A 19,675-nucleotide genomic window follows, 5' to 3' on the forward strand; every position below is an offset into this window, starting at 1 on the left:
TTTGCTGTTTCATTCTTCACAGAGGTATTAACAGACGCAGAGGCTGTATCTGCTACAGCTGTTTCTTTTATCTGAATTGTTTTCTCTATTTTAGTTGTGCCGGGTTCAGGTGAATTTGCGGGAACATTGATTGACACTGGGCTAGCCGCAGAATCTTTGTTCATAATAGGATCTGTATAAAATGGAGCATTTGTTGTCCAAATGGCATCTGTAAATCCAGATATTCCAATATTAGATTGAGTTGGTGACTCGGTTGTTGTAATATCTTCGGGTTCAATTTCACCGTCTAATAAAGGGTTTGCTGTGGTTTGCTTTGTTTGTACTGGGTTAATTAAAAATTGAATTCGACCGTTTGGTTTAACTATGCGTTCAATTCTGACCGGTCCAGAGGCTCGTAAAACAACTGGTTCACCGTATCCATCTGATAACGTTATGATCGAATCACCATTTGGTTGACGTCTTACAGTAATTGAGCCTGCGTCTGGGTTAGTACTTGGGTATCTTTTCTTTCCACTTGCTCCAGCCGAAGCTTTAGCACGGTTTGTCATTGGCTTTCCTTTCGCGACAGCATTTGCAATATTTGCTCCTGCTTGATTTGCGGCAGCCGCATTTACGTCAGCCTTTGGACTGCTCTTTACGACGGTTGTCACCTTGATGGTTTTTGTTTTGACAGATTTTGTGCTTGTTTGATTCGATGTGCTGTTGGCTTCAGCAGAAGACGCTGACACTTTTGCTGTGGCATTCAAGCTGACAGCCGCTGCAGCAGCTGGAACTGTTGTGTTCTTTGGCTGAGGATTAAATTGTTGGGTTGTATTAACCGGAGGAGGTCTAGGAATTGCTTGGAAATCATTGATTCTGGATGGTGCTGGAATCGGAACATCAAAGTTTCTCGGTGGAAATTGGCCTGGATATTGGGGTAAATTTTGTTCCACATTGTTTGAAACGCTATTACTTCCTTGTGAATCAAATGTTGAGCTCTGTCCGGGTGACACATTATTGTTTTGTGCCGAAGTTAATGAAGTCTGTGGCGTCCAGGGGTCTGCCATTAAAGTCTGAATATCCAAATTTGGTTGATCAGCGTTAGTTTGTACAGCAGTTTTATCTAATGTTTTGTCTTGAAATGTTCTGAGATTTGAACCTGTTCGACCTGCGGAAGATGGCATTTGAAGCAGGTCGTTGTTTTTCACAAACGGTCCATTTCCATTCTGAGTCTGTCTAACTCCGTTCGAATTCCTATTCAATTGATTTTTCTCCCGTGGAGATACACCATTTCTACCTAATGTACTCGAGGACAATAACGTTCCAATGTCCCATCTTGGAGTATTTCGAATTAGATCTGCTCCCAGAGTTGCCACTAGTTGTTGCCTCGTTCCGATTGTTTCGTTCATTGAGTGACAGCCTGGAGAGATCAATAACACCGCCACTGAATGGAGAACGATCAGGCGTGCTAGGTGCACTAGGTGATGGGGTCATTCTAAAATCGTGTCTTGGAAGAACGTTATTGTCCCGCACATTTCCTTGAAGTCTTGCCCGCTCTTGGAGGCGTCTAAGAGCGGCTTCTATCACACTTGGTATATTTAGTTCACCAAATCTGAGGAGAAGAAAACACCAGGTTATATGTATTAACTTATGCAAAATAGAATACGGTACATTTACCTCATATTCAATTCATATTTGTTATAATGGCAATGGTTCAACTATGGTGTTACTTAAATGTCGATGTTGTTTTATCATTATTTTTATCATTTATTTATTGTTTTCATTATTTTTCATATAAAAATAGGTAAGTACACTTATAAAAGAGTACCCTTTTTAAAAGTAAAGTTCTTTACCTTTTTGTCGGCGGAAGTGCTGGAGGCATTGCTCGTGGTATAGTATCAGACACGCGAGCAATATTTGATGACGTAGCAGGACCTGATCTGCGCATGCCCTGTAGAAGGTTTCTAAGACTTCTTGTTCCGCTAGAACTGCTTGAAGAAGAACTACTGCTGCTACCGGACGAACTGGACTGCTGACGAAACGCTGATTGGGGATGACCACCTGTATTAAATGAATACGTGTAGTTCATTTTAAGTGAATAAACCGTTTCATAACTTTTACAATAAGCGTACTCTCATTATAAATTTTTTTGCTGACAAACTTGTAGTTTATACAAATTTATTTTAGTTTGATTGCGATAGAAGCTGTAAGCTTATTGAAACACACTCGAATCCCCTCCTGAAACCAGCCAGTACTAAGCAATGATTGTAAAATTTTCTTGCTCAAGGAATCAACGCGTATGCATGTTTGTTTGTTGTTGTGGGGTTTTTTTATTTACACCAATATTAACAAATGTTTTCGTCATATCTCAGCGGTTCCTCCATCTTAAACATTTTGCTGGATAACTAACCAGTAATTTCCCATTTCTCCGCAAGTGATCGACTTTTAATTCCAAATGATTTCTGAATCAGCTGTAAGAAACTTTTACGATTGACCATTAGACCCAATGTCAGAGATCGTTGTCACGAAGACCCCAGGAGTTCTCCCTATTGGAATAAGCATATTTATGTCAAAAACAAAAATACAAAGATCAGATTTTGAATTATAATCAATTTACCGAAAGCTCTGTTCAGATTGGCTTGTGCAACTGCCGCAGTTTCTTGGAGGACGGATAAAGCGGTTGAGATAGAAGGCGAGGCATTCGTTGGCTGAGGCGGCGGTCTTTGGTTGGCAAGGAGAACAATTCTGTTGGGCTGTCCGCTTCCTTCGGGTGGTCTTATAACTAGAAGGCGTGGCCGAGATTGTGCGCTGTTTCGTTGACTTGCCTGAAAATGTATAAAACATTAAACTGTTTACTCGTGCCAAATACTAGTAAATGAGATAAAAATGTGTTGTTGTTTTTTCTCAGCTAACGTTTCTTGACGACCTTGTATCTTGAAGTTGAAAACTGTTTCTGAACTTCCAAGTTATCTGAAATCGAACGTTCATGATCGAATCAATATACATGTATTATTATTAAATGAATTTGTTAAACTCTCAATGCACCAAGTTAAGAAGAGAAGAAAAGCAAATTCATAATTCACACATACATAAAATAGCTAAACTTTACATGTCTTATTTTCTAAAATCGAATCTTATTTCTTCATTATTCAATCAATGTAACTGCATTTTTTAAACAGTTTATGCAACAAGTTATGGAATGGGGAAACAAACAAATTCATAAATTTCACCATATACAATGTACATTTGTATATAAAATAGCTAAACTTCACACGTCTCATTTGAAATTGCGGATTTAGTCTCAGGAGTGTCATACTATGTGATAAAAGCGATTGATGCCCGTCATAAACACAGGGAAGAGGTTAATAATTTTTATACATTTTAACAACGAACAAAGCATAAAAATGCCGATTATATATTCACGGTTATGAAATGACAGGGAAAAGTTATATATGGAGGTTATTGCGTTATGACACCTGTTAAAAGTATTAATTTTTAAAGTTATAGATTTAGCATAGTTACGCTGTCTGCTTTGCATAACACAGACTCTGCAGAGCAAAAGCCTTTCAGAGGCAAAGATTACGGTCGCTGCTAAGAGGGGTCGCTCACGAGAGGTTAAATGTATTGTAATGTTTTACACTGGGAAAAATTGAATGTGGCGGAGATATTGCTTTACAGAAGGCCGCACTACGAAGGTTGCACTGAATAAGGTGAATAAGGTTACAGGCTGCGTTCCGTGAAAGTAGTTCGTCTTTGTTGATCTTTGTATTCATACATATGTATGCTTCACAGTCAGTCATGAACAAAATTAGTTCGATACATTGCACTATCAGTCACCTTACTCCGGAAATAAAAGCATATGACTGATTATTTTTAGTACTAATTTACATGCGAGATTTATTGGAGAAAAACGTGTCTATGTTTAAAGAAAGTAAGAATGTTTAAAGAAAGTAAGAGTCGTTTTGTCTTCTGGCGTATAATTACAAAATGGCGTTTATAATACATCATTACACATCAATTTATTTTGAAATCTATACCTTCAAAATGTCTTTCAAACCTTTAATTTATTTGAAATTGTATTGACATGCTTTTTTGAAATACTGCTACAATGCGCTCGACTGTTTAATGTATAGATTACAATTGGGACAATGGAAACCGATCAGTTTATTTTCTATTTGTCACAGGGTGAGAAAAATGTGCAGTCTGAACGGGACTCGAACCCAGGAACCTCGGAATACCGTTCCGCGGTTCTTCCGACTGAGCTTTGCGGCTGATTACACATCTTCTCCCCTAAATGGTGAACAGTTCTAAACCGTTATAATTATATTCTTTAATATGAAGAAATGATTTGTGAGTGTCATCATCATTTTTTTCTTTAGAAAATGCCATTATTTCTTTAAATGTATTTGTAGACCTGAATAAGGAGATTCATCTATGCTGAAGTAGATTCATTAAAATTTGCAGTGTCATATATGACCTAATTTTGAAGTACAATTAAAGGTATTTTGACATTTAAAAAAGGTTAATACAACCAATTAATATGAAATGTAAAAGAGATGCACTGAAAATTAATTATGGGACACCTGATATACTGGGACACGAGTTCATTAAAATATGTTGTTAAAGGGACTCCACTGAGTTTTTTTTTTTTTTTTTTTTTTTTTTTTTTGACATGACGAGACTTGAAATAATTAATTTTTTTGTAGGCCTAGACCAATAACTTGTGTGCAAACTTTCTGATCTTTCGCTCTTTCCGTTTTTTCAGAATTATTATTCTAATTTCTAATTGTGAAAAATTATTCAAAGTTGAAAAGCGTTTTTCACTCAATTTGGGCTAAAATACCAAAATATATTATTTTTAATTTAAATGCCCCCTAGCACCGTTTCATGCATAACTCATTAACATGGCGTTCCTAAAGCATTTAGAAACATCGCAGATTGTGTTTTTACGGCAGTGATAAAGTTGCTGTAATATAAGCGTTCCTTAACTGAAAAACAGCGCTAAATATGTTTCTAAATTTTTTTGAAACGTATAATTTTAATCATTTTACAGATTTTTAACGTGGTATATTTCTGTTTTATATTTTGATAATCATATTTGATTATCTTGTAAATATAATATTATTATGTCATCATGGGCTTATAAGCATTATTTGATTGAAATAAAATTCCTGTCTATCTATTAATTGTTAAAATGTTGACCGACGCGAAAATTAGTAGAGAATGGGTAGGGGAAAAAATCACACTTCACACATTTGAAGAAAAATCAAAATACGATAAAAAAATTCTCTTAAATTTACTTAGTGATGTGACTGTAGTTCAAACATACTTAAACTCGATTGTTTTAGAGCTTAATTGAACCAGTTCGGGTCCGCTTCCTGGAACTAATCAGTATTAAATAAAAACAAGATTATGACCCCATTAAGGCTCGAACTTGCGACCCATAGATTACGAGACGGACACCTTACCACTAGGTCACCGCTCTTCTTGACTGCTGTACAATCAATGGCGGGAATTTTCCTTGCCTATACTGTTTTACTTGACAAATAACTTTCTAAATCATTCATTATACGAAACAAATAAGTTTTAAATATATCGTTTGTACGCGATAACTCAAACATATTCACGTTTGTTAAGTTATACAGTGTTAATTTATTTTTTATGATAAAAAGATACATTCAAAGTGGGCTATAGTCAAAGTTAGTGACCTAATTTAATCAAGTTTTGACGTTAGGTTACAATACACGGCGTCTTGTGCCCGCATTAATTAATTCAAATTTGACAATCTGCGTCTTTGTAATTGAAAAAAGGTGAAATAAACCTGCTACCATATGTAACGTTTTAATTTTACTCTCTTTATGTACTTTTTTAAAAGATGTTTGAAACGATTTCCGGGTTTATTGTTAGATTTTGGGAAAAAAATGACAGCATAAAAAGGTCGCGAGATATGTGTAAAAATCCTATCTCAGTTTTAAAAAATATTTAAAGCTGAGGTTTATTATTTTAGATATCTTAAAGGAACTCCACAGAGGAAAAAAAGCCTTGAAAATATAAAAGGGATTTTTTTACATAGATCAAGTGAAGCATTTAAAATGGACAAATATGCAAGCTTTTAAAAAAAAATAAAGAGACATTCTCAAAATTAAATTGAAAATCGATTGTTATTGATTTTCTTGGCCCAGTTCGATTGAAAAGCGTTGTAACAATCACTTTATTAACACTGACCGCAAACCGTTCTGAATCGTGTCAGTATGTCGTAAAATAGTCATGTTTTATATAAAACACGCGACGTACTCCGATAAATCAATATGAAATCAATAATCTATAAATGACCATACTACAAATATATATCACATTTTACTGACCAACGTAAAAGCACACGATGAGCGCACGATTTATTTAATTACATTATACTGACGAGGCCAGACAAAATAATTGAATGAAGCTAACCGTGTTAAGTATGTGACCTAGTTTTTCGACCAATGAGATTACCTAAATAGGAAAATACCTAAAAAAACCGAAATCAACAGTATATAGTTTATGGCCTACTTTTTCGCCAATGAGAAGACCTGAATAGGAAACTCCCAAACACTGACTTTAACATGGCTAATCTAACAGTTTATTCATTTAAACTTTGTATCTGTTTTGGACACTCAGTGCGGGTCTGTGAAAAAACAGCCAGCGACTACTAAGCTAGTTTAACGTATTACAAAAAAAATCACCTCTTACAATTACAATTATTACCAGTCGCTCTAACCCCCAACCCCCACCCCAGTCCCCTTTTAAAAGCTGTAGAAATATTTTAGTTATCTTTCTTTAAAGTGTAACACTTGTTACATAAATAAAATTAAGTGGATATACATTGTATTTTGTTGCGTCGTCATAATTCATCTTCAATATATAGCGTTCAAAAAGAATTTTTGCTGATTCTTTTCAACCTAATTTATCTTTTTGAATGACAGAAGTTTAATATATATACGTATATAGTTTCTATTTTTAGTTGTTGACGAATCTCTTTATTTGACGGTTAGAATGTGGCTTTATTCAACATAACATAACAATATTTTCAAAATACATTTTGGGATTGGGCAGAAAGCTGAGTTTGGCTTAGTTACATGTTATTTGTAAAACCAATTGCATTGCAAGTCCAAATAGAAACTAGCGCATGAAGTTTGTGTGGATGTGCAACTTGCATCCACATGTAATCAGAATATAGTCCGTATAGAAAATAGCGCATGAATTTGTGGCAGAATATAGTTCGGATGAATTTGTGATCAGAATATAGTTGGCATGACTTTGAGTCCAAATAGAAAATATCGCATGAATTTGTTACAGAATATAGTCCGGATAGGAAATAGCGCATGAATTTGTGATCAGAATATAGTCCGTATAGAAAATGTCGCATACATTTGTGGCAGAATGTAGTCCGGATGAATTTGTGATCAGAATATAGTTCTTATAGAAAATAGCGCATGAATTGATCAGAATATAGTCCGAATACGAAACAGCGCATAAAAAAGCGATCAGAATTTAATACGAATAGACAATAACGCATGGATTGCTATTGTAAGACTTAAAAGTTATTCTTAGATTATGCAAACTTTTTATGAGCCAATTTTACTTAAGAAGGAAAAACACCAAAAAGAATATTAATTAGCTAAATAAATCAAATAAACAATTAGTTTGACAGTTTTGTTCTATCATTTGGGTTTATGTTTTTAATTTGTCGGTCAAAAAAAAGTGCATTAAGGTTATTTTTACATTAAGTAGGCTAACTTTCTTCAACAGTTAAACATAAGTGTCTTTCATTTATATGTCTTTAATTCAATTTTCAGGAAACATGTATTCACTACGTTGTCGCGGCTTGCGCAATATAACAGGGGCAAAACGGATATCTATATAACCCCAATCATATATAGGTATCCATATAACTCACACCAAACAAGTATCCATATAACCAAATTCATTTACGGATAGTCAATATAACCCGAAATTTTAACGATATCTATAGCTTTTGAGAGGGAATGTTTTAACGGCAGACAATGAATTATTTATGTTAAATTAGTTTAGTAGGCGATATTAATATTAAATTGAATCATTGAATATGCAATGGAATATTGAAGCGGGTTCGGCGTTAATGATATTTCCTTTTACACTTTGGTATTTATATTTTATATACAGCACTTCCGTGATTTATGCTGTATATATAACGCATTGTTCCGGCGACATGCCGTCAATATGACATTGATATACATATTGTTATATAATTAAAACACTCATTTGTATTTGCCGTAGCTTTCGACATTTCGACCTTCTTCAGCCACATATAAATTATTATACATACAAATATGATCAGACAAAACAAGGAAAGCGGTGTAACGTTATTGAGCTGATATATGCATATGAAGTAACGTTAGTATATTTTAAGATGTATCACTAATTTTGATAACGGAAAATTGATCTGAAATCAGACGACATAAAATCCTTTTGAATAAAACATTGATTTGAATGTATTACTTATTCTATAAACAAAATATGACCTAAAAGCAGACTACATAAATATCTTTTTTTTTTTTTTAAGCTGCTAAAATGTATCTTTAAGTGTGTAAGCTAATGAATCTCTAATTTTGTAAAAATGACATGAAAGCAGACTTCATAAAAATCCTTTTGGAATAACAACGCTGATAAAAATTGTATCTTTCATTTTGAAAGTGAAAAAATGGCCTGAAAGCAGATGACATAACAACAACTTTGATTAAAACGTTTCTCTCGTTCTAAAAAAAGGAACATGACGACGACATTTATATATACCATTTTGAAGAAATCATTGACTTTATGCGAAGATTATGTAAACCATTCATTTGCATGAGTAGCACCGTAAGATGTCACATGACCTACCCCCTACCCCCCCCCCAGCACCGTCTCAAGTATGAAGCTATCTTAATTACGACTTACAATGAAAATCTAGAATAAAATGAGAAATGGAACTTTCTTTCTTTGTTAAATTTTTCATTTATTTATTCATAATTTCTTCATTCGTTCATTCATTCATTCATTCATTCATTCATTCATTCATTCATTCATTCATTCATTCATTCATTCATTCATTCATTCTTCCTTCCTTCCTTCCTTCCTTCATTCATTCATTCCTTCCTTCCTTCCTTCCTCCCTTCCTTCCTTCCTTCCTTCCTTCCTTTCTTCCTTTCTTCCTTCCTTTATTTATTCATTTATTTATTTGTTTAATTGTTTATTTATTCTTTCTTTCTTTCTTTCTTTCTTTCTTTCTTTCTTTATTCATTCATTCATTCATTCTTTTTATTTCTTTCTTTTCTTTCTTTTTTTCTTGTTTCACTTCACTTGAATGCTCCTTAAACATCTTGCTTTGTTTTATCTTGGTGATCACGTGCAATGTCTGTGTTATACTTTTGTATCAGTACATCTAGGTCAACTAAAATCATCCACTCCTATGATTATAAAGTATAGTACCCCTTTGACATGATATGTCGATTTTCCATTCTCATCAAATTTTACTGTGACAGTTTAAAATTTAAATCGCATTTAATTTGAATTTCCAATTGAAACTTTTGACAATCACTCTTTGATGTGTCAGTCTGTCAATGCAGGCGTGGTGTGTGCATTTTATTGTAGGTTTTTTCTTCGATAATTTTTATAGTAAACGTCTTATTGGGAATAGTAATTTTATGAAAAATACATAAGTTTATAACTTAGATATTGGCGGGAGAAATTTAGACGGGTTATGCATAGCAATGAAACAACAATGAAACAATGTGATTTATCGGTGAAATAAAATCCATATCACTCACTGCATAACACTTATTGTGTGAGTGATAGAGGATTTTCGGACTCTTTCTTTGCATGCATATAGTAATATTAAGGGTTGCGTAATTTTACATCCAAAATAATTGTTGTTGTTTTTTTTAATTTTTCTGTTCACGGTAATGTCAACCCCGATTGAACATTTCGTTCACCCAATCGCAACTTCTCGGCCCTTTCCGTCAAACTTCGGGTAAGACAGAACTATTATCAATAATAGCCAAAATGTTCCGATTGATCTATCACCCTCAGAGTGACGTGCTATAAATTTATATGATTGCAACGTTTAAACAAATTAAAGATGTCACGTCGACAATGATTTGTAGGCTTTTGTTACTTAATGAACGGATAAAAAATACTTATCATTATAATAAAATATTTGATAATAATTTCGCTGCAAAAACGAGTCTATTATTATATTGTTATGACTCTGTCTTTTCGAATTCGGCACTTTTCGGTTTTTATTACGAACACAGGTATAATTATGTCTTTTACATCCAATCCGGCTATAATTTCCATTTCGGGAAACACGTCCGCTCAGTCATTATTTTGGTCCGTTTTATTTTGGAAAGTAACAATTCCAGAATTTAAACTTGTATTTCGTCCGCCTATCTGCATGTCTGTCTGTCTGTATGTCCGTCCGTCCGTCCGTCCGTCAGCCCGCCCGTTCGTTGATCGGTATGTTCAGGATTCGTATCGACAAATACAAATGTGTTTGTGTGTGTGTTTTGTTGATGGAACGAATTGAGAAATTTTATCACTTCGTGTGCTCTTCCTTACGCTGAGTTATGTTTATAACAATATTGTTCTCATCAGAAAAAGACAGTTATTTTGTAGTTAACAAATGGTTCATGTTTTACTACATATTCATCTCATCAAGCAAACATGTGGAGTCAACTTATATATGTTAATGATGATATGTAAACATGATTGTAAAGACAGTAAACAAAATGTTTATTGACGCACGTGTGATAAAAATGTCGTAAAATATGCGACTGTGTGCATGACGTGTTAAATTAATGGGGTAACACATTGTGCATGTCACTCACATCTTCTCGGTCCTTTCCGGCAAACTCTGGTTATTATGAATAATAGCCAACGATCGTGTGCATGTCTGACTAATATTAAGAAGAAATTAATTGTTGAAAGCCCTGCTGTTTGTTTCATGGCACATTTCGTTTAAAAAAACTTATTTAAGTCGCATCTTCTCGGCCCTTTCCGGCAAACTCCGGTTATTATGAATAATAGCCGAGATTCTCCGATGTGTGCATGTCTGACTAATATTAAGAAGAAATTAATCGTTGAAAGATATATTGTATTTGCGTGATGTTTGTTTCATGGCACATTTCGTTTAATCTTATTTAAGTTCTGTCTTGCAACTTAATTAATCATTTTCGAGTTACCTCCCTTACTTGACTTAACCGGTCTATGGTCTTTTAATGAACTTCTGGATTTTTCTTTGCAATTTTATTATACCGCATAGGACAAGAGGATACCAGGGCTATGTGTTGCTAAGGCTTGAATACAAAATTTTGTTGAGTTGAGAGATCGATATCATAATAAAACATTGATGTTTAAATATTTAATGTCTTGCTAGCACAATGACATATATCAGGTAGAAAAGTATGCATAGTGCGGGATTCGAGCTTACCAATGCCTGTAAAGACGACAAACTTGACCTTTAATTAGACACAATCAATAAACAATGACAAAAGCCATCACTCATAGCAATAGATATGGAGATACGTGTGTACTGATTCCAAACTTATATTCATTAAACTAGTAAGTGGACTGCTCATAAATAATAATAATAATAATAATAATTATAATAATAACAATAGTAATATCAATAATAATAATAATGATAAAAATATTAATGATGATGATGATGATGATGACGACGATGATGACGACGATGACGATGATGATGATGATGATGATGATGATGATGATGATGATGATGATGATGATGATGATGATTATGATGATGATGATGATGATGGTGATGATGATGATGATGGTGATGATGATGATGATAATAATAATAAATTAATAATAATTATTATAATTTTAAACACTAAATTGCGCAATTCGTGGCCAATTAATATTTTCTATACTTTTGTAAATGCTTACTAATACTAAACATTAACCTATACTTCATTGACCCTATATATCAACACACCGCACTATGTCTCACAATGGACAAGTTTTATATCGCGTGAATTACGTGCCCTCCTTATTGATTTATTCTACTTATAAAGCAATAAATGTCCATTAGATTTATTTGGAATGTCAGGGACATTGTAGTTTTATCGACATTCTAATTAAAATGACATTATTACTCCACTTTGATTCTTTATTTAATATCGAAAATTTGGTGAATCACCGAAATGACCAATCAAATGCCATAACGAATTCGAAATACCTTTTATATACGGGATATATATTCACATATATTTATCACACTGATTTCCAGAGATGAATCATTATAACTAAATCACACCCTAAAATGACTAAGTACGTTGATGTTCAATCCAAAATTGATTCTGTCAATAGATAAACTGATAAACATAGTATCCAAAAGTGAAATAAGCATAAATCGAGTCAAAAGATTAAACAAAAAACCTGGTAAATAGATAAACAATATGGACTGAGTCAACAGATAAACCGAGAAACATAAATCATAGTGATTCAGACACAAATAGATAAACGGACGAAAGCCTTCTAAATAAATATAATGGACGAAATTGAATTTAAGTATACAAATAAAATAAACTGTTATAAACCAAAAAAATGCATACAAAATCAGCCTAGAAAATAGATAAACAAATATAAACTTCGTAGATAGACAAACAAATAAGGACAGAGTCAATAGATTGCATCAAATTAAAAAAAAGTCTATAGTGAAAAGTGTCAATAGATAAACCAAAGTTAGTAAAGTCAATAGATTTTAAGTGAACAAAGATATCTAAAGATAACCTAAAAATAAGCAGAGTCAATAGATAAACCAAAAATGAACAGAGTAAATGGATAAACTAAAATCAGGAGAGACAACAGATAAACTAACGTTAACAGAGTCAATAGATAAACCAAAATTAGCAAAGTCAATAGCTACATTTCAGTAAACAGAGTCAATAGATTTAATATAGTAAGTTAATAGATAAACCAAAATTAGCAAACTGAATATATATACCAAATTAGCAAAGACAATAGATAAATTTAAGTGAACAGAGTCAATAGATTAACTGAAGTAAGCAGAGCCAACGATATGAAGCTTAAAGCAGCAGAGTCCATAGATAAACTTAAGAAAGCAGAGTCAATAGATAAACAAAAAAGAGCAGAGCCAATAGACAAACCATTTCAAAACATCTGCTTGTCGAGATGACTCGGGTATTCTGTTTTCTTCTAAAAAAAATAAAATTTAAGGTTCAGGCACTTCAATTGTAATCAAAGTTTTAAATTTTGTAGTCTTGTAGCGTTGGAAACTTGAAGACACGTTTTCATTTTGTTTATATGTAACTAGGTTACACTGTTGTACATATAATGCATATTGATAAAGATTTATTTTCTGTGGTTTTCATTTCGTATGAATATCAAAAGAGATTGATCTTATGAATTTCTAATAAGTTTTCTATCAATACAAGGTTATATTTGCGGTGACTTTACAGTTTTATAATAAATGGTATTTAAACTTTATTACAGTTATTTAGTGACATAAAGCTTTGTTGTTGCCCACAATGTGTTTTGTAATATCACTAAAAAGTCAAACCACAAAATTCATCTTACCGTGTGTCTGTTATGGTTTGTACTGAAGTTTAAATGAAATTTTAAAATTATATTATTAGTATGCAAGTAATATCTATAATTTATGAAGAGATAATAGTTTACGCTTAGTTAACTTTACTAACGTAACGTAACGTAACGTAACGATGTTTCTCAACTTAATTTTTCATCGCGAAAACAGTTTGACATAATCAGCATAAATTATTTATTAATAGTCGTTTTATGTATAGTACAAACTTACAAATGTTTTATAATGAATACATTGTCTTTATCCGACTGATCAGTAAAATTTCAAAATTGCGCCAAACATCGATTTTTTTTCTGCTAACTACAATTTTTAACATGGCATTCGCAACTTCTCGGCCCTTTCCGTCAAACTTCGGAAAAAAATATTATGAATACATTGTAATCGGCGAGATGTTCCAAATATACAAGTGGTACATAATTGTGTGAATACAGGATAATTGTTTGTTTTAAGAGATAATATGGAAAACTTTAAAAAATATACGCTTGACACAAAACACCAGTGAAGATATAGGAAAAAAAACTATGTAACTTCCCTAAATGACGTTTGACGTCATGAAAATTTTTATATCCGTTGTACTTTGTGTTTAACATCTAGCCAAATATCAAAAATAAAACTTGATTTAAAGGCCTTTTACTATTATGCTCCATTATTTCTATTATGCAAAAGCTTTTTATTTGTTGGTGTCCTGTTACTGTTTCCAAAAAGTTACGCATTGGCCAATCACCTAAACCATCCTTTGCTACTTAAATGATTTAGTATTTTTTATTGAAGTCAAAATGCTACTTTGTTGACATTTTGCTACATTTATTACAAATAATTTCACATTTAGCACTAATATCTTTAAGGATAAATATCTTACATGCACTAAAACTTAACGTTATAAAACTAATATTTGCCCTTTCTAAAGAATGAAAAATTTAATAATTTCTAAGGAATAATGTGCCTTTAAAAAAATCTAAAATTATTTCTGTCTTTCTGTTCTTAAATCACCGTTTATCAACATTGCACAAAGATATAGCACAATTTAACACGTAGAATTTATCCAATAAAAACTGCACCGATTTAAAACCACTGCACTTTATTAATTCATAAAAATGTTAACGTCATTATAATAAACTTAACCGCAATTGTAATAAATTAATATAAATTGGCAAAGAAATACCAACAATACATATAATTAACTCCTAATTTTACATATGTATGCAAGACTTGTCAATTGATATTGTCTATCAAATTGTGTTCTTAACTCTAAGATATAGATAGTTAATCATTTATTGTTTCAGGAGTGGTTTCATATTTTTTCTGTTCTTTTTTGTTCTCGTAAATCTAAGCTTCATCAACATTCGATTTTTGCGTGTAACAGAAAAGATGGCCTAGTCACATTGTATGTTAAAAAGCATATATTTGAACAAAGATCTAGCAAAGGATCATTTGGTCAATGTTAAATCACTATTATGTATACCTAGACATCTGTATCATTTATGTCCATCACACCAAACTTGTAATGCTTTTTGGTCAATCGGAACTCCTCGGCTGTTATTTATGATTCGGAAAGGGCCGAGAAGTTGCAATTGGCTTTTTGGTTTTTGATCACTTATACGGCCCAGTATAAACGGGCCTCATTTTATATAACCCCGGTTCGTTAAACGATCGTTATGTTGAAGAAAATCTGCTTCAACCTCAGCCTGCGGATGGAAATAGGTTCTACCCATGCGTCAGTGCAGACATAGATCAGCCGGTACCATGGTCTGCACTGTTCGCTATTCAGCCAGTGCTTCTTTTGAAATTTGACCTAAAATGATGAATGGTTTTGTCCAGTTTGAAATGCATGGACAGGTTCATTTAAGATATTTAGCGTAATAACGGTTTAATTCACTAGCTGACCTCAGTAAAGCTTGAAAGTCGCCATATGACCTATACTGTGTTGTTGCGACGTAAAGCCCAACCATCCAACTAAAACGAAATGCACTGCCACGCATCTTGTTTAACTAATCTTTGATACTGCAACATTGCTTTCTTTGATTAAAATCAGAAATGATATGAATGACTATATATAAATTTGCTACAGCCGTGTATATAGAAAATAAAGACATCACAACGGACCAATGAAAATCTACGTTACAAAACGTGCAGTACCTTTACGTTATCATGACTGTGAAATTTGGGGCATAGAACATTAACCCTAACAATTCATCTTCATTCCATCAAAGTATAAAACATTACCATTTTTACATCAGTCATTTTACGTAGTCATTATGATTTTATTCATAAAATTATAGCGTAACGAACATCTTCATTTTTCTATGAAAACTATACAGTGTTTAAAATCGTTAACGTTCGGGATTTTCCGGTTTCACTTGAAAGATTTCGTGAGTATGTCAAACTTAGGTGTCGAGATTTGACGAACGAGATATGTCATTATTTAGTATTTGACACAAATTTGTCATTCAAGTAAGAAATTAAAAATTGTATACATGTATAAGTATTGTACATGTAGTGTTTTAACTACGTAAGATATTGTTACTGAAACAATGATGAATTTGTTTTAAGTTCTCACCGAACAGAATACATTATGATTGAGGGATGAAGTTTATATAACTAAATAAGCTTTCTGAATTGTAACACTGTCATTGAAATATATGTATATGAACTGTAATGTGGAAAGTGAAATATATATTTTAAACCAGATCAGGGACATATTGAGATACAAATGTACATGTAGCACTCAACTGAATTTTATCCCATTCACCCTTTGTACAAAAATCACGGCTACATTATGTCTCAGAAACGAATAAAAGGTTTCATTCTTTAGAAAGGAAAGACATGAGTGTTGTAATGTTTAAATAATGGTTTTAGAGCATGTTAAATGCTTATTACTTGAAGCAAGAAGTGCTGGATGCTAAAGTCTTTGTCATAGAAGTAGCAAAATCTGAACAAAGTGGTATTTTGACATCTATACAAAATGCTTAATCACTATAATTGTCATAATTGCCAAAACGCACCAGAATCCAAAGACAATTTAGATGATTGGCCAATGAGTAACACTTTAGAAACTATTATGACACATAAGAAATAAAAAGATTTTGGGAAATAAAAAAAATGCATACTGGGACATAATGGGCCTTTAATCTACAGATAGATCTATATTGGATTGTTAAAAGAGTTATGCATAACTTAGTGATCAGATAGTTTTTTAACAGGCGGCGTTCGTATTGTGTTTCTTTTACGTCTTTTGAGGCTGTTGTTTCATAGTTTGTATTTTCTTAATAATTAAGAGTCTAGCTTGTGTTTAACTCGAGGTCTGCTTTTGTAAAAAATATAAAAAAAATGATAAATGAATAACTGCAAAATCGGTGTTGGCACTTTTTCTGAACCCAGAAAGATTAATTCACTAACGCTTACCACAAGCACATGACTCAACATGAAATGATACATTGTTCCCCATGTTCCAAAATTTTTATCTAAAATCATTTCAATAAAAGCCTTGTAAGTTATCCTTATCATTTTATGCTATCAATAAGTCTACATTTAGTTGGCGTTACGTTAAGTTGATATAACCTTTCATATGGAAATGGAAAATTACATGGGAGAAGTTTGGAACAGCTCCTTCGTTGTATTGCGGCTGAGTTTGTATGGGTGATTTGAACATATTTATTGCCCCCCCCCCCCCCTTTAAAAAGGAAATATATACATACATGTATATAAAGACAGTTACAATTCAATGGTAAACGTATATGGCAAAATGATTGACCCATTTACCCACAAGTTCTCGCCACATGAACAGCGGGTCTTCCCTTAAGTTTGTACGATGTGGGGGTGGGGGGTGGGGAGGGGTGTTGGTAGGGGAATGGCATTGGGTAAAAGTGCGTTCGTTGGTGATGGCGGTCGGATGTGTTACAAATGCTAATTCCTGTTTGCAAACAATTAATTCTATTACCGGACACGTTAAAACATATAAGAAACTGTCTAAGTTGTTTGAATTATGATCATCAATTCTTGTAACTACTTTCCAGTGAACTATACAAAAAATTGCTTAAATAATCTTAAATAGACTTGTCACAAAACCACAAAACTTTACGCAAGTAATAAAATTACCTATTTAAAGCACAATATAGTTTTAAAGCCCTAATCAATTATATAATCAATATAAATAGTCGTTTTTTAAATGGTGTATAGCTAAATTTCATGACAAAACAACAGTAAACTTTCACCATAATAATTAATCATATTTCATTAACACACCGTTATATAGTTTATCAGCAAAAAACAACAAAAACCAACAACAAAAAGCAACAACAAAAAGCAACAACAACAGCCGTATGTAATGTTACGATATGGCGTGCTGTTATTCAAAATATGTTGGTGTAAATATTTGTCATAAATAACAACAATCGATCAATGTAAACAATATGTATAAAGCGTCTTGATAAGAAAGAGATAAAAAAAATATAACTTCTATAGATCATCAACCTCTTTTGTTGCCTCTATAAAGCAACTACATCTTTTGTAACAACAATGATAATGCATCGTTTTGTTGATCTACGCGAAATACAGTTGTTTTTCTCTAAATCTAATTCAATACAGAAAACCTATGCAATCACCATTGGGGAGAGATACAAAAGAGTTTGGTTGTTGTTTTAGAGTGGTTCCTCTAGAGAGGTTAAATATCTTGTATTGTCTTACTTCGGGGACGATTCGAAACTTTAAGTAAAGTACATTTTGTATGGTGCATGGTTTTTCAAATGAGCACATGCTAATTTTCAGAGTGTTGTGTTACGTTAACCGAGTATTCTTAGAACATATTCTCAACTTTAATCCGAGCCTGCAACAGTTTCAATTTTGTCATTCTGGGCGTTCTTTAGGGATTCTTATTCTCACTTTTTAGATTACAAACGATTTTATTTTATTAACAATAGAAATTACACCATTGTGCCTCAAATAAACAAACTTGTTTTATATTGTATGAAGTTAAAGGAAAGTTTTTTTAATCATTTTCTGTTAGTGAGGAAAGCAATAGGTTTATTTTATTATAATATTTATTCCAATCCATGACTTCAGTCCAAGAAACAGCATTTATAAAGACTGCGTATGAATACATTTAATGCTGGAACTTGTTTTAAAATCGAGCTAAAATAAATACGAATTTAAATAAATATATAAAGCAAATTGTATATTTTTAAAATTATTAACAATACAAATAATACGAAGCAAGCACAATATATATCACTATGAATCCTCATATTTTCTAAAATCTTCTGACGTACTTGATTTTTACTTACAGTCATGTATTTACAATATGACAAATTAGAATCTCTTTATATGTAAAATTTGTAAAGAAAATAAATCATTATGTAATTTTAAAGAACATTATCTAAATTAGAATGTAAAAATATAATATGAAAGTATAAAGAATAGGGCAAATATAATTTTTATAACGAACTGTGGATTATTTGTAGCTAAATCAGACAGTCAAAATCAATGTCTTAGATTCGGATTCTTAAACATATAAAACATAAAGAAACATTAATATCTGTATGCATTTTGATTGATATATACTTAAAAAAATAATTTGGAAAAATAATGGATCCGCTCGTTTACAAAATAGCATATCATTAATACATAAGACTGTTTGGCAGGCATTTGTAAAAAGAAAATCATTATAAACTTTAAAGATACATACCAGTGGAACATGTCTAGCTGTTACTTGTGTTAGAATTAAAATCCAAAGAAAACTAATTTTTCCGTATCCAAACATTTTTTCTTTCAAACTGTTTTTAACGTTCCCTTAAGTCTTTAATAGAAGAAGAAAATAACCTAGCGCACGCTAAAACACTGCTCGTCCGTTGCACGCGCTACCTGACGTCTGAAGCGTTCTATAGCGTTACAAGTTTATCTTCTGCGGCGTTAAAGCGTTCACGCGAGGTGAGAAATACTAATACATGCGCGTTAACGGATCCCCGTTATGATGTCGTTACGTTACGTTAATTACAAGGTATAACAGTTCATAGAGAATAATGGTTAAGAGAAGAGAAGGCATTCTTTTTTAAAAGA

At 32.5% G+C, this 19,675-nt stretch overlaps 1 protein-coding gene across 1 annotated transcript; it reads right to left on the minus strand.

Annotated features, from left to right (window-relative positions):
• Positions 1-1,163: 1,163 nt before the first annotated feature.
• Positions 1,164-19,524, minus strand: LOC132759219 (uncharacterized). The gene is made up of 4 exons (XM_060750950.1): positions 19,305-19,524; positions 2,597-2,804; positions 1,833-2,040; positions 1,164-1,591 (listed from the first exon to the last, which is right to left on the minus strand). The coding sequence occupies exons 1-4, from the start codon at positions 19,377-19,379 to the stop codon at positions 1,273-1,275; spliced, it is 810 nt and encodes a 269-aa protein (XP_060606933.1). The 5' UTR covers positions 19,380-19,524; the 3' UTR covers positions 1,164-1,272.
• Between the last annotated feature and the right edge of the window lie 151 nt (positions 19,525-19,675).

The sequence above is a fragment of the Ruditapes philippinarum genome, unplaced genomic scaffold (assembly GCF_026571515.1).
Source record: "Ruditapes philippinarum isolate M1 unplaced genomic scaffold, ASM2657151v2 ctg20_1_1_1_1, whole genome shotgun sequence".
Classification (NCBI taxonomy): Eukaryota; Metazoa; Mollusca; class Bivalvia; order Venerida; family Veneridae; genus Ruditapes; species Ruditapes philippinarum.